General features: G+C 45.7%; 1 protein-coding gene across 2 annotated transcripts in view; it reads right to left on the bottom strand.

Moving 5' to 3' along the window:
- pde3a (phosphodiesterase 3A, cGMP-inhibited) overlaps positions 1-8,562 on the bottom strand; it is a 96,348-nt gene extending 87,786 nt beyond the window's left edge. Inside the window, exon 1 of one of the 2 annotated variants that reach the window (XM_046297445.1) lies at positions 7,093-8,562. In XM_046297445.1, the coding sequence (XP_046153401.1) occupies positions 7,093-8,013 (921 nt within the window). In that variant the 5' untranslated portion in view covers positions 8,014-8,562. The remainder of the gene's footprint in view (positions 1-7,092) is intronic. The other variant, XM_046297446.1, reaches the window with a different exon arrangement.
- Positions 8,563-14,748: the final 6,186 nt, after the last annotated feature.

Below are 14,748 nucleotides of genomic sequence, written 5' to 3'. Positions count from 1 at the left end.
AGGCTCTCTTTGGCTCCAGGAACAGACGGCTTCGTGCAATTCACTGCATTGCGCACGTCTCCATTGTGTTGTGCGTAAAAGCAGCATTACACAAGCAAGGAGAGTAATAGAAGTGAAAAACACTACCAGCTGCATGTGATGCAATTATGCTGGCAATTATCTGATAGACAACCACAGCACCAGGCGCTGTGGAGCCTTGGAGGGGGCAGGGAGGGAGGCAGGGGGCAGGGAGGGCAAACACTGCAGCCCAGCAGACTGATGACAGCGCAGAAACATTGGGCTAGCCTGGAACCCTCTTGGTGCAACAACAATATGTAATGTTAATTTTTCAAACCTTTATATGGACAGGTAAGCCATTGCGAAATAATGAGAAATAATTATATTTTACAACAAGGACCTGGTTAAACAGTATGAACAGTATTTATAAACACTCATCCCTCAAACACACACACACACACACACACACACACACACACACACACACACCGAACACAGTAACGCTGCATGCTCAACTAGGCCATGGTAATCAACCACAGTGACATGACCTGTGGACAGGAGCTATGGTTTATGAGGACTCCTCCATGGTTTATGAGGACTCATACATGATTTATGAGGACTGTGGTCATCTGGGAGGCTCCTCAAGGACAGTTATCCGATGCTGCTGCTACAGGGGCTTGAGCCATCCATTTCTTACAACAGGACGCTATTGTAGACATTTAGAGAAATGTAGCATATTTTCTCATTCCACTTGATTAATCAAATTCACACAATTGATCACATTGGCTGTCTGTTCTCTCCAATGAACTGATAGAAACGCCCTTTACATAATTATTTTAATAAACTTCTCTTCTTTCAACAAAAATATCTGACCATGCAGCAGTACACCTCCTCGTATGCTGACTGAGACTCCTCCACGCCTCTCCTCCTGAACATGGCAGTGTACTGTGCTGTGTAGCACGGCAGCATTTAGCCCACTTCTCTCTCTAATTAAAATAGACTCCGAGAAAACAAACCCTGCACCAAAATCCTTCAACCTTTTTTTCTCTAGCCTCTCCCTCGCTCCCCCTGGCTCTCACTCGTTTTCAGACGGACAAACAGACAGATGTACAGACCTGGTTTCTGTTAAAGGCTGGCTTTCTTCCCCCCCCTCCCCATCTGCCTGGGCATATTTTCAAACTAAAACACACCATTGAGTGGGTAACAGTACGCTCCTTGTCTGGGGCCAGGGGCTCACATGGCTGGCCAGCAGGGTAGCCACTCTGTGTATGGGGAGAGTGGAGAGGAGAGCGCGTTGAGGGGAGAGAAGAGAGGCTAGCCGAGAGCAGGGTCAGGGGAGTAGGAAGTTGGAAGCAGGGAGTGAGTTGCAGGGGAGAGAGGGGGAGGGCAGGGAGCAGGGAGCGGGGGAGAAGGGAGCTGGGCAGGGGCCAGTCCAGGTTAAAATAACAAACTGCCTCTCAGCAGTGGGCTTAGCAGCCCTACAGCTACAGCTAGTCAGCTAGAGTTGGGGCTCAAGCTTTCTCAGAAACGCACACAGATGCACAAACACACACACAAACACATCCACATGCGGGCACACCTTGCATAGGCACACACATACCGGTATGTGGACAAACCAGTGGACACACACATAAACGTGCCTTCACAATCATGCATGAAAACATACATGGAGCACATGCTTGGCTGCCCAGGCAAGCATACAGACACATCCCATCTCTCTTGTTTCACATGTGAGTGATGTTGACGTGAGGCTGATAATGAACTCCTAATGAGGAGGATAAGTCAGACGGTGACAACCGGAGGCAGAATCTCTCTTTGGGATGACTCTGGTCTCTAACTCCAGACACAAAACTGGCTTTTCATAGGCTACTGTGAGACTATACAGGCATCTGCTATGTTTCACTAGTGAATGGAAAGAGAAAGCAACTCAAATCCTAATGTACCTTCAGGTACTGGATAGAAAAAAACAAGTACATGGAAAAGAACCATTGTCTATATAGGAGACACTGTCTTGGCAGCCGCGGCAGAAACTGTAGAAATGTTTTAGTGTTTGGAGTGAGTGTGTGTTAGTATTTGAACGTGGTGTCTGTTAGTGTTTTAGTGAGCAGAGCGGTGCTGTGGTGTGTTTATAATAACAGTGGTGAGGTTTCACAGGCCAGCTAGGCTGTTGTCCTGTTCCGACTGACATATTTGTTAGACTTGGCAGGAAACTGTTCTCCCTCCTTCATTTCTCTCCATCTCTCTCACGTCTTTCACCACTCTCCATCCCCATCCTTCTCTTCCTCACTTGCTCTCTGCCCTCCATTCCTCCCTCCCTCCTTCTCCACATACCTCTGGACTGAATGAGGCAGTCCATTCATTTTTTTTCTCTCTTCATAAGTGCTGCACACCTGGTGACATGAGGGCACGGCTCTCTTCGCTTGCTCTCCGTCTCTCTTTCTCTAACCTCCCCTACCCTTTACCCCTGCCTCTGTCTATCAATCTACATCTTCCTTTGTCGCTCCCTCTCTTCTGCCTCTGCATCCCCCCTCTCTCGTTGCTTCTCCCTCCCACTCTCTTCTTCCCCTGCATCTCTCTGTACCTCCCTACCTCAACCTCTCTGTCTCTCTTCCCCTTCAGGACCGTGTTCTGGTGGTGCTGTTCTCTGAGACTCGGGTCGCTGTGCAGCGCTGGGTTTATTAAATGAATGAGGTTTGGCAGCCGGTGGACCCCCATCATCCAGCTGAAGCTACACATTCCTCGGACGCCCTCTCACAGTCACAGCTAGGCCCCTCTCACTCTCAACCAAAACAAGGTTGGCCGTGCTGAGCTTGTGTGTGCGTGCGCATGTGTGTGTGTGTGTGTGTGTGTGTGTGTGTGTGTGTGTGTGTGTGTGTGTGTGTGTGTGTGTGTGTGTGTGTGTGTGTGTGTGTGTGTGTGTGTGTGTGTGTGTGTGTGTGTGTGTGTGTGTGTGTGTGTGTGTGTGTGTGTGTGTGTGTGTGTGTGTGTGTGTGTGTGTGTGCGTGCGTGCGTGCGTGCGTGCGTGCGTGCGCGTGTGAGTGAGTGAGTGTGCGTAAAAGATCCCTCTGTCCATTCACACACAGACAAGCTCAATTGAACAGAGAGGGCTAGGCAACTAATAAACTCAACATGCCTCGTCTGTCTCGTCGTCAGGTGGAAATGACACCCTCTCTGCTTCCGACAAGATGAAAACAGGTGAATGTACACTATGACAACATGTAGAGGAATATGCTCAACACACACACAAGCACACCCACAAGCTCAGCCAACCTCATTTTGGTTGTGAGTTTAGGGGCCTAGCTGCGACACACACACAACACGCCACCATGTTAAGTACAAACCGGTTCCAAGTTAATGTGTTTTTGTATAGATGTAGGATATTAATTTGACCCATCTTGCTACAGCATGAAAATAATCCTGCAGCAGCAGGAAATGTGAATTATTATGTGGATTATAATTAATCTACATTTTTGTAGGGGTTGATACATTTTTCTTAAGGGAAAATCAAGTCTGAAATTTCAAAGTGGGAATTGCAAACTTCAGAAGACTTTTTAAACCTCAAATACACTATAAGCTTTACATTGCAGTTCTCCTGCAACAGGGTGATCAAATTAAGATCCTACATCTGTACATGATCTAGGATCTTTTGGGGACTATAGTCTAAACCTATGAGGGCAGATAGAATAGTCCAGCCTACTAACCTTGTATCAGTGGCACAGAAATGCAGGAATCTATGGCACAGAGCGTAATGTGGCGGGTCTCTGTGGGAATGAATGTGCGTCATTGAGAGAATAGGGTTTCCCTCAAATAGATTCTTGCTGCACCCTTTTCTCCTTCAAATTTAACTGAATCACACCCTCCTTCTCTCTCTCTTTCTCTCTCTCTATCTCTCTCTCTCTCTCTCTCTCTCTCTCTCTCTCTCTCTCTCTCTCTCTCTCTCTCTCTCTCTCTCTCTCGCTGTGGCATAGAAATATGTAGACGTTTGATAATTAGGTAATATATAGTTCGAAAATTGAACAAAATCCAGAACTGTTTGGACTGTTGGATCCCCAACTCTTTTTCAAGCATTCAACTATTTTAGCAGAAGCATTGTTATAATGTATGGCATTGTATAATATACAGTCCTCTTGTGTGTGTGGATAGGGAACATGAGAAGAAGAACCAAGGCATAAACTAATCTCATATAAAATGCCTTTTTTTAAATGTCCAATTTACAACTTCTCTATTACTGAGCCAAAGTTTGGATTGAATCAGCCCCAAACTCACTAGAAAAGGCTATTTCCTCGAATCATATCCCTCTAGAAGCCTCTGCTGAAATACAAACCATTTTTGCAGCTTGCTAGTCCACTGCAGCACTACCGCAGAGCTACTCACACTGTCTAAAAAGAGATTTATATCATGATATGTTATTAGAAGTGCTCTAACGTTCTAAGAAATCCCCCAGAAATTCATTAAAAAGCTATTTATGAAGCGGTAATCTATCTGAAACGGTTTCATCTGACATTACAATGTTTTCCTCAAACTATACATGCTATATTATACAGATGGTAATGATTTACTAAGAACTGAATGTTCACAAAGCCTACCTTACACATCTATAAACGCATTGTAAACTTGACATTATGGCTACAGAGAGCAAAGCAATGGTGACAGGAAAGTTTGAAGTAGCAGTGGAGGAATTCTTGGGGCTGCTGGATGCTGCAATGTAAAGCAAGAACACATTCTGGCAGGCAGTCAGCAGAGGCTGGCTCATAAATACTGCAGGAGGGCAGGTTTATGAAAATCTATGCTTCTCTGAGTTGGGCGAGACCTGCACCCAGAGGAGAGCTAGACACAAACACACACACACACAAGCACGCACACACACAAACACACACACAAGCACGCATGCACACACAAAACGAGATGATTTTTTTTCTTTATCCTTAGGAAAAACAAAAGGCTGCTTCAAAAATTATACCCCATTCCATTTGTATTGCACTAAAAAGCCGTACACTATGGAGAATACAGAATAATGTCCTACCATCATAGGTGACATTAGATCATTTCCCATACTGTACAGCACATACTCTGCTGACCGGCGACCAGGCCTTGTTTAACAGACAGACCTGTTCTGATCCAGCCAGCGAGCCTCTCCTGGTGTAGCTAGCCTTCTCTCTCAAGAGGCTCACGCAACTCACGTCAAGGAAACGCCTGTGGAGGACAGGACATGCTGCCTGGCCTGCCGCTCCGCACAGCACTCACCCTGACCAATCGCAAGGCCTCTTGAGAATCAAAGCCCCCGTAACCAAGTGCGCTGAGAGAAGGGGGACAATTTGTCAGACCTCGTGTCGTCGTGTGTTGTTAGTGAGGTTGGTCAGCATCTTTGAACACGATTTGATCGGACGACCCATCACTAACACCATGTACAGTTCAAAAGGGATGTGGCCAAAGTCACTCGACAGTCAACACCAAAACACATGGCCTAAACACGTTGCAATAAACATCCGTATGAAGATATGGGCCAGCTGGGGCCTCTTACTTAAAAAGAAGTCATTATAGTCGAGACTTTAGACAGTGTGCTAGTCCAGAGTACAATCCTGGTGGATATCCATGTGGATTTTATATGTTCAATGTTGTTTCTCATGCTCCTTTGCTGCCAAACCAATTGCCCTCTGGGACAAATCAAGTTGAAACCCTTTGGATTGTCCAGTATTCCATGTTTAATAGTGTGACGTGCCGTCTGCCAACACAAAAACGTCTGCTTGGATATTATCTCAACTTGGACACCTTTTTAGTTTTCGCTTTTATTCTAATCTATCACTAGAGGGCGTAACTTCCCTGGGAGGCAACACAGTAGTGGCTGCTGAGAAGGGTATGGAGGAGGTAGAGCTGTTGTTTACCCTTGACGATCAGGGACAACAAATCCAACATTTATGAGCGAAGGGTGTTGCATGACAGAGATCAGTCGTTGTTGATTCACTTTGTTTGACGAAATCACAGTGGAGATGATGCATTAATGAACACTACCCACAGGTCTGGTTGACATACTAGAGTACCTCAGCTTCATATGGATGTGTTCATTCACATCCTTCACGCTGAGGAGGATACACAACTTGTACATCTGCATTTAAAACGTAGCAGCTGTACTAACTTTTGGATTGCAATTCAATGACGAGAAAAGACATCGGGAGATATTTTTAAAAGTCCAACCAAATCTGTCCTGAAAGACAGGAAACCCTTCTCAGGATACACAGTGTCCTTAGACATAAACTAAACAAAGCACGAGGCTGAATAAAACAATAGGCGAGGTCAGTAAATGCACTTGAATACAATAAAAAGCTACTCTAGAATGTGTACCTTCACATTTAAGATTAATTTCTTATCCATTTAAGCCCCATTCAAGCCGGTCTGGAGAATGCAAATCCCGGTAACTACTGTATAAAAGCACACAAATTACAGTAAACCATGCGGAAATGTGTTTGATATCAGTCTCTAACTACTGATAACCTTTTAAAATTGGTGTGAGCTGACGTGAAAGCCTTTCCTCCGACCCACAGTCACCTAGCCAGGTCAAACAAAAGGCTGGGTTTGAGGGCTGGTTATCTGGTTGAGGGCTGGTTATCAGCCCTGACTCTGTCTCAGGTTCCCCACCCTGGTAGGACAGTATACACACTATACTGACCACTGGACAGTGGCATACAGTTGTTTATCAGAAGCACAAACACATACTTGCCATTTGAACAGTGGCCAACTTTAAAATAGAACGGGAAAATGAAAAGGGGTTGTAACGTGTGCATGCTGAGAGTATTTCCCTTTAATAGCTTTAGATAAAGTGCTGATGATAGAATCAGCACAAGTTAACACACGTGTTCGATATTCAGAGTAGCCTATAGGAATATGCGTTGGAGAAGAAGCTGAGCTTTGAGGCATCCCGCAAAGTAATTCGAATGATCCGTCTAATGTAATAATAATAGGCCGTATAATAATAACAATAATCATAATCATAATAATAATAATACATTCGGGCACAATGCGTTAATTGTGGGCATATTTTTGTGCCATTCCCTTGCCCTAAAAAAAAGCCAAACATTCAAATGATAGCTCATCTTTTACCTGTTCCCGTGGAATGCATGGGAGCGAGGTCCTTCGGTGGGACTTGCTGTTGCTGTGACTGTGCGCCATCTCTGAAGAGACCACCGAACTGGACCTCCGTCGCCTTTTAAACACGGGAATGATATTATCTTCCTTCCCAGCTGTCACGTAGCAACAACCCGCCCCGAGTGGCCCTGAGCCTGTCAGGAGCCGGTCAGCATACCTCGCTAGCAGGACCCCCAGCACTCCTACCAGGTACGCCAGGTAGGGTCTCCAGCTGGCCCGGACCTTGTTGAGGGAGATGAGAGACACAGTCCTGATGATGCTGATGAAGACGATGACGGAAACCCCCTGTCCGAGCCTGACCACCATCAGCGCCCCGCTGGCTAGACAGGACAGAACCACCACGGTGGCGGTAAACGACAGCAACTGGTCCTCCGCACCGTGTAGGAGAGACTGCGCCGCGGCTTCGCCCAAGTGACACACTGCCAACAGAAACACGGCGGTCCGAATCAGCACCCCGCAACGGATCAGGTACAAGCCAACCCAAAAGAAGGCACATACGAGAGTGAAGACAGGGGACACCAGGTACCATATGTTCAACAACAGTTCCAGCACACAGCTCGCCACGAAATGAACTAGAGATCCCGACTCGCGGTTATTCTCGCTGTTACTGCCGCAACTCTGCTGCTCCACGTCCCAGTCAACCAGTCTGACCAGCAAAGCGAGAATAACCGATACAGAGCCCACACACACTGCGGACGACAGTCTCCGGGAACTCCATATTTCTGCGAGTCTCAGCCAAGACTGGCAGCCTGCGTCCTGATACAGAGGGGTGACACATGTTTTCACATAGCCGTTGCGCTCCACAGCCCGCGGGCATTTCTCATGAGCGCTCCTTGATATACCTCTGCCGCTGTCAGCTTCCACTTCCATCGCCATCACATTGGGGGGAGCGAAGGAAGCGGCGTGAACTATATATTTGCCGTGTGTAAATGTAAAAGGCTCAGTGCATTTTCATACCATGTTTGACAGAGACGCGCGGCAGTGTGTGGGACTGTGCGCTACTGCATGGGCGCTTCCAAATTATTGACCCATTTCTCCCCAAAACACACAATGTAGGCTTCGTAAAAATACAGAACACGAATGAACGAACAAACCTACTGGAAAAAAAGTAACGGTTCACTGTGTAGACTTCAACAAACCGCGTAAAACATCCCCATATTTTCTATAGTCCTCCCTGCGCGGGAGCAGCCTCCATCCAGTGAACCAGAAAGAGCAACTCTTGGCTATTCGCACATCTAGGCCACTGCCTGCATCTCCTCTCATCTCCCTCTATATCGCCCTCTCGCACAACACTCTCCTCTCTCCTTTGTGCCGCTCCGTCTGTTTCTCTCTCGGTGTTATTTCTCCCTCGCGTTTCTTCCGCTCTTCATAGGCTAGGCTACTACTCTCCTATTGAAGGAACAGCAGCGGAGTTTGCCGAAGCGTGGCATACTGCTGCGCGGACGTAAACCATGTTTACATAGAGATTTCCTGCCGTATTTTTGTTTTGTTTTTTGTTTTACGGAGATGAAATAGATCCCCGGCTTGGTCCGGTGGCTCGAAAGGCGTCACAGAACAATGCAATAATGATCGTGATGGTATTGATTATAATTATGATAACGATTGCAATAATCAGGCCTATTTCCACGAACATCAATTAAATTATAACATTTTCTGTATGCTCTGCTGGAAATAAATACCATGTCATGGTAGTAGAAAATGGCTCGTGAGATTCCCAGTGCAGTTGGAAACCGCTGGCAGAAGATCCCACGTTTTTTTTCTATGGAAGGTGTACCTTGAATAATGCATATTAAACTCACTTGCATCATGGGCTACGTCATCCAATCCATATCCTAAAAAGATGAGCTCAACGTACACCTCTTCTCTCATAGCGCATTTCATGAAAGGAATTAACTTCAAAAGGTAACCATTAGGCTATCTTTCACTTGTTATGATCTTATCAGCGTTAATTATTTTAGGGTAAGCCAAATCTATTGTCACGAAAGAGAAGACCAGGCAGGTGCAACTGAAGGGCAATTCACATGATGCTTCTACATCTGCATTGTTTGCTGTCTGGGGTTTTCGGCTGGGTTTCTGTACAGCACTTTGTGACATCGGGCTGATGTAAAAAGGGCTTTATAAATACATTTGATTGATGTAAGACTGGATCTCTGTTTGTGAAGTGGCATACATGGCACCCTATTCCCTATATAGTAAAAAAAATAGTGCTTTTAAATAGGGAATGAGTGCCATTTGGGACCCAAGTTTGATTTGGAATATAATCTCCTCACATATTTTGGTATAGAACAACCTTTGGGAGCCGTGTATTCAGAGAGGAAAGGTGTTTGAGATTGTGTTTACAGTGAGCCACAGGTAGAGAGGTCACACATACAATCTCCCTCCCTACCAGCTCTGTGCTATCACATTGTACCTTGTTATTGCATGACCTTACATGCACTTTTTATTCATTGATTGAACCCTTGTTTTAACAGGTCATTTGAATTCTCGTTTACAGCAACAACCTGGGGAATAGTTACAGGGGAGAGGAGGGGATATGAATGAACCAATTGGAAGCTGGGGATGATTAAGTGCCTATGATGATACAGTATGAGGGCCAGAATGGGAATTTAACCAGGGCACCAGGGTTAACACCCCTACTCTAATGATAGGTGCCATGGAATCTTTAGTGACCACCGGGAGTCAGGTCACCAGTTTAACGTCCCATCCAAAAGACGGCACCCTACGCAGGGCAATGTCCCCAATCTTTAGTGACCACCGAGAGTCAGGTCACCAGTTTAACGTCCCATCCAAAAGACGGCACCCTACGCAGGGCAATGTCCCCAATCTTTAGTGACCACCGGGAGTCAGGTCACCAGTTTAACGTCCCATCCAAAAGACGGCACCCTACGCAGGGCAATGTCCCCAATCCCTGCCCTGGGGCATTGGGATATTTTTCTAGACCAGAGGAAAGAGTGCCTCCTACTGGTCCCCCAACACCACTTCCAGCAGCATCTAGTCTCCCATACAGGGACCGACCAGGACCAACCCTGCTTAGTTTTAAAGGCAACATTGTACATTGGCACTCAGGTGTTATACAAAAACATTAAAAGACGTTTAAAAATGAACGGAAAATCCCTGCTCTCCAACTTAACCTTAACATGTTTATTGGACAAAAGAACGGAATAGGCCTAAGCTGATGGATCTCACATGGCAAGGACCCTTTCTCAAAGCAAACAGCTCCGAGCAGTCCAAGATGAAGAGAGTGTGATGTGTCAAACAGAGACCACCGCTAATGTACCCAAGCTAAAATAAACACGTGACTGACTCCAGATCAGAACATACAAGGAGGTGTGCACACACAGGCAAACCTCTGTACATGTTGTGATTACCCTGAGTGTTTTTGGTCGCCTAGTTTTATGAGTGTTACATCGGAGCCCTACCACGAAGGCTGAAATCATCTGTTTATGGTTCATAGACAGTCTTGTTATGCATACCTACACTGTAACATACACTGTACGTTAATAGGTGTTACAATGTTATTGTAAAGAAGGCTCCTCTCTGTCTAGCCATGCTTTGCTCAATGGTGCTGAGGGCAGACCCCTTTTTAAAGGGTGCAGCATTGCTGTTAATGAGACACAATAGCTAGCATTCAACACAATTAGGACCAATTCCATTTCACAGTAGGACAAATCCATTTCAAACCAACCAAAAGAGTTGCCTAGATGGTAATACCGAATAACATTATTACAACGTTATTACTATACAAGGAACATGTATTGCAAAGTAGGACCAGTCTCTGTAACCTTGGCAGGACGGCCCTGTCTGTCTCTGCTGGACCATGTAACCTTTCTCCTGAGCCTCCAGAGTATCACAGCACTCTAAGAAACTGCATCGCAGTGCTAGAGGCGCCACTACAGATCCGGGATTGATCCCGGGCTGTATCGCAGCCGGCCGCAACCGGGAGACCCATGAGGCGGCACACAATTGGTCCTGTGTCGTCCGGGTTAGGGGAAGGTTTGGCCGGCTGGGATGTCCTTGTCCCATCGCGCTCTAGTGACTCCTTGTGGAATCACTGGAGCATGCACGCTGACTTCGGTCACCGGCTGTACAGTGTTTCCTCCAACACATTGGTGCGGCTGGCTTCCGGGTTAAGCGAGCAGTGTGTCAAGAAGCAGTGTGGCTTGGTGGGGTCGTGTCTCGAACCTTCGCCTCTCCCGAGTCCGTACGGGAGTTGCAGCGATGGGACAAGACTGTCACGAGTGTGCAAAGCTGTCATCAAGGTAAAGGGTGGCTACTTTGAAGAATCTCAAATATAAAATATATTTTGATTTATTTAACACTTTTTTGGTTTCTACATGATTTCATATGTGTTATTTCATTGTTTTGATGTCTTCACTATTATTCTGCAATGTAGAAAATAGTAAAAATAAAGAAAACCCCTTTAATGAGTAGGAGTGTCCAAACTTTTGACTGGTACTGAATATATAATAATAGCTTTCTCCTGTTGCTCTGTAAGAAGCCTAGATACAGCGACAGAGTGTTTAACATTCAGACAAGATACTCCCGCCAATGCCCTGCTATGCACTGGGGCATTGAAAAAGAATCCTGCCCTTTCTGTGACTCTGTATCCCAGAGCCAAATCCGTGACTCTGAAACACCATTACAGGTGGGACATGCAGCGGCTGAGCACAGGGAGAATCCAACCTGGGACAGGATTACATTCTGACTGCTGGTACATCAGTGGTGCTGACATGAATCCTGTCTTGGCAGGGGACAGGCTGGGATAATAAACAATCCTTAACCTTCAGTCCTTCATGTTGTCCTCTCTAGACACACTCATGTGGTCAAATGGGAATCAAGGAATCTGAGGAGCTGGCTCACCCTGGAGACTACTGGGAGAGGAGAGGAGGGTGGAGGAGGCATTGATGGAGCTGTGTCAGGAAAACAAAAGGAGTGGAGAGAGGAGACGGTCAGAGAGGAAGAGAAGAAGAGAAAAGAAAGGAGAAGAGAAGAAGAAATTAGAAGAGAGTGGAGGAGAGCAACGAAAAGGAAAAGCCAGGGGAGGATAGATTAGAGGAGAGGACAAGAGAGGAGGGACTGTACAACTCTACTAATAAACCGTATGAGCTGTGTGTTATGATACACATAGTAGCCCACTTTTGAACCTAATTATCCCCTACTAATCAGCCAGAGCTCAAAGTTCAAACTCCTCTCCGACCAGCCCAACTGGATCAACAAATCAAACATCTCATTTCTGGGAACAATGTAGCATTTGGAGCAGATACAGGTTCCTCCATCCATGCAGCAAAAAGCTACTAAAAACATCCCATATTTTTCCAAACATAGCCGGTGAATTGTTTTGCCTTCCCAAACGACAGCGATTCGTAACCATAACAGGGTTTAAATTAATGGTCAATAATGAGTTCATATCACATCACGGTTGAGTTAAACCATGGTTCCTGATAACGAGGTTGACCTGTGTTTGTAAATAAGAATTTGTTCTTAACTGACGTGCCTAGTTAAATAAAGGTTGGACCCCGGGAGCAGAGGCCTGAGGCTACGTACCTAAATCTCCTATGTGGTCTATGCTGTGTAGTTAGTAGCCTGGATGCCACTTCTTTATCCACGTGTTGGCTTTAGTCATTGTTAGTTTAAGCAGAAACATTCAGGAAACCAGGCTAGTTGTGTAGAGACTGGCTCGTCGAACTGAAGGTCACACGGGGTCATATAACACATTATAAGGTGAGGAAGGCCTGGTACACTCGCTCTGGGTAGCCTACAGTCTATGAATGTGAACATTTTAAACAGGCAAACAGAGCAGAGCACGCTCCCCTCGATCAATAGGCCTGACTGATGACTCATCAACCAGACAAAAGATCCACTTTTAGAAAGCACTAATGTTTCACAATGGACTTCAGCACTCAATCAACCCCATGGGCAGATCATTATGTTGATGGCAGATATCCAGGTGGATGATTCCCAGGTACACATGACCAGGGTCCCTTTGATGTCCATGGGTCTTCTCTCCTCCCCCCTCTCCTCATTATAGTTGACACATACATTCACATTCACAGATTCTCATACACACCACACACACACACACACACACACACACACACACACACACACACACACACACACACACACACACACACACACACACACACACACACACACACACACACACACACACACACACACACACACACACACACACACACACACACACACACACACACACACACACTGCCTGCTCCAGAGTTACTTATGTCGTAAGCTTGCTGAATGAGCATCAGCAGCCCCTGTGTGTCTACAGAACTGAGACAGACACTGCCCCCAGCCTCAGCTTGCTACCGCAAAGAAAGGAGGGGACATTTTGAATCTCCATACTCCCAATGAATCAACACAGCTGTGTCAATTCCTAAGAAACTGTCGCAATTATTATTAAAAGCTTTTAATATCAACAATAATATTTTGGTTACACTTACTCAAAATGAATTCCACTTATACCCGTGTAAAAACATTGCAATTATACTAGTAAAAATATTGTATTAACATGCTTACATATTCTGGTGATCTATACATTTTTAGTGGACAAATGGAGATTTGTTTTTGTTTCAGGCTAAACCCACCAGAATGACTGGGAGAGGCTAGTCTGCTGTAGTGGAGTGGAGTGCCGCCTGTTTGCTTCGCGGTCACAAGTCACTTATTCTATAACAAGATTTCCACTTTCTGGAATACTTCTGCTTCTCAGGTCAATTCAGAATGCACTGCTATTGCCACAACCTTTTGAATAATAATACCACATAAAACTATTTGTCATGTTCTGACTCTCTGGCCAGTGCGACGTCATAGGACGGGTGTTTGCTCAATAGCTGCCAGGAAAAACAGCAAGCATCCCCCTCCTCTGTAGGAGAGAGGGCACACCACACTGGTTTTGTGTGTGTGTGTGTGTGTGTGTGTGTGTGTGTGTGTGTGTGTGTGTGTGTGTGTGTGTGTGTGTGTGTGTGTGTGTGTGTGTGTGTGTGTGTGTGTGTGTGTGTGTGTGTGTGTGTGTGTGTGTGTGTGTGTGTGTGTGTGTGTGTGTGTGTGTGTTAATGTGTGAGGAGGGGCCTCCAGTGGCCCAGAAAGAGATGACTTCACTCTCAGCTCAGTTCCTGCCGGGGCGATTAGATGTTTTCCTGAACTTGAGGAATGTTGTTAGAAGGTGCTGCTCTGATGCTCTCACTCAGTGGTCCAGGGGGCCACACTTAAAGGTGCTTAAGAAACCTCCAAGAACACCTTTAGGAAATCTCCTGTTTCACTGCTTTACTCTCTGAGCCATGTCACCCACAAACAGCCTCTGTGTACAGTTCTGTAATGTAGATGTTCCAAACTGATTCTAAATAGTAGATTTTCCTAACTGATTTCCTCAAATCAGCAGTTTTGAGCGATGCTGCTGCATTTTGTTGTGTTAAACGTTAGTCTGGTAAACGGAACATGTTTATTTTGTGAAATTTTCAGTAGGGTTACTCCTATTACTAAGGTGGATAGGGAGATTGTTCTTGAGCATTCATTATTAGGAGTATTTATGGAATACTTATATCGTGATCTACAGTTGAAGTCGGACATTTACATACAACCTAGACAATC

This window comes from Oncorhynchus gorbuscha, linkage group LG14 (genome assembly GCF_021184085.1).
Source record: "Oncorhynchus gorbuscha isolate QuinsamMale2020 ecotype Even-year linkage group LG14, OgorEven_v1.0, whole genome shotgun sequence".
In the NCBI taxonomy this organism is placed as follows: Eukaryota; Metazoa; Chordata; class Actinopteri; order Salmoniformes; family Salmonidae; genus Oncorhynchus; species Oncorhynchus gorbuscha.
Note: the sequence above shows the minus strand (reverse complement) of the source record. Positions and strands in the feature narration are given on the sequence as shown.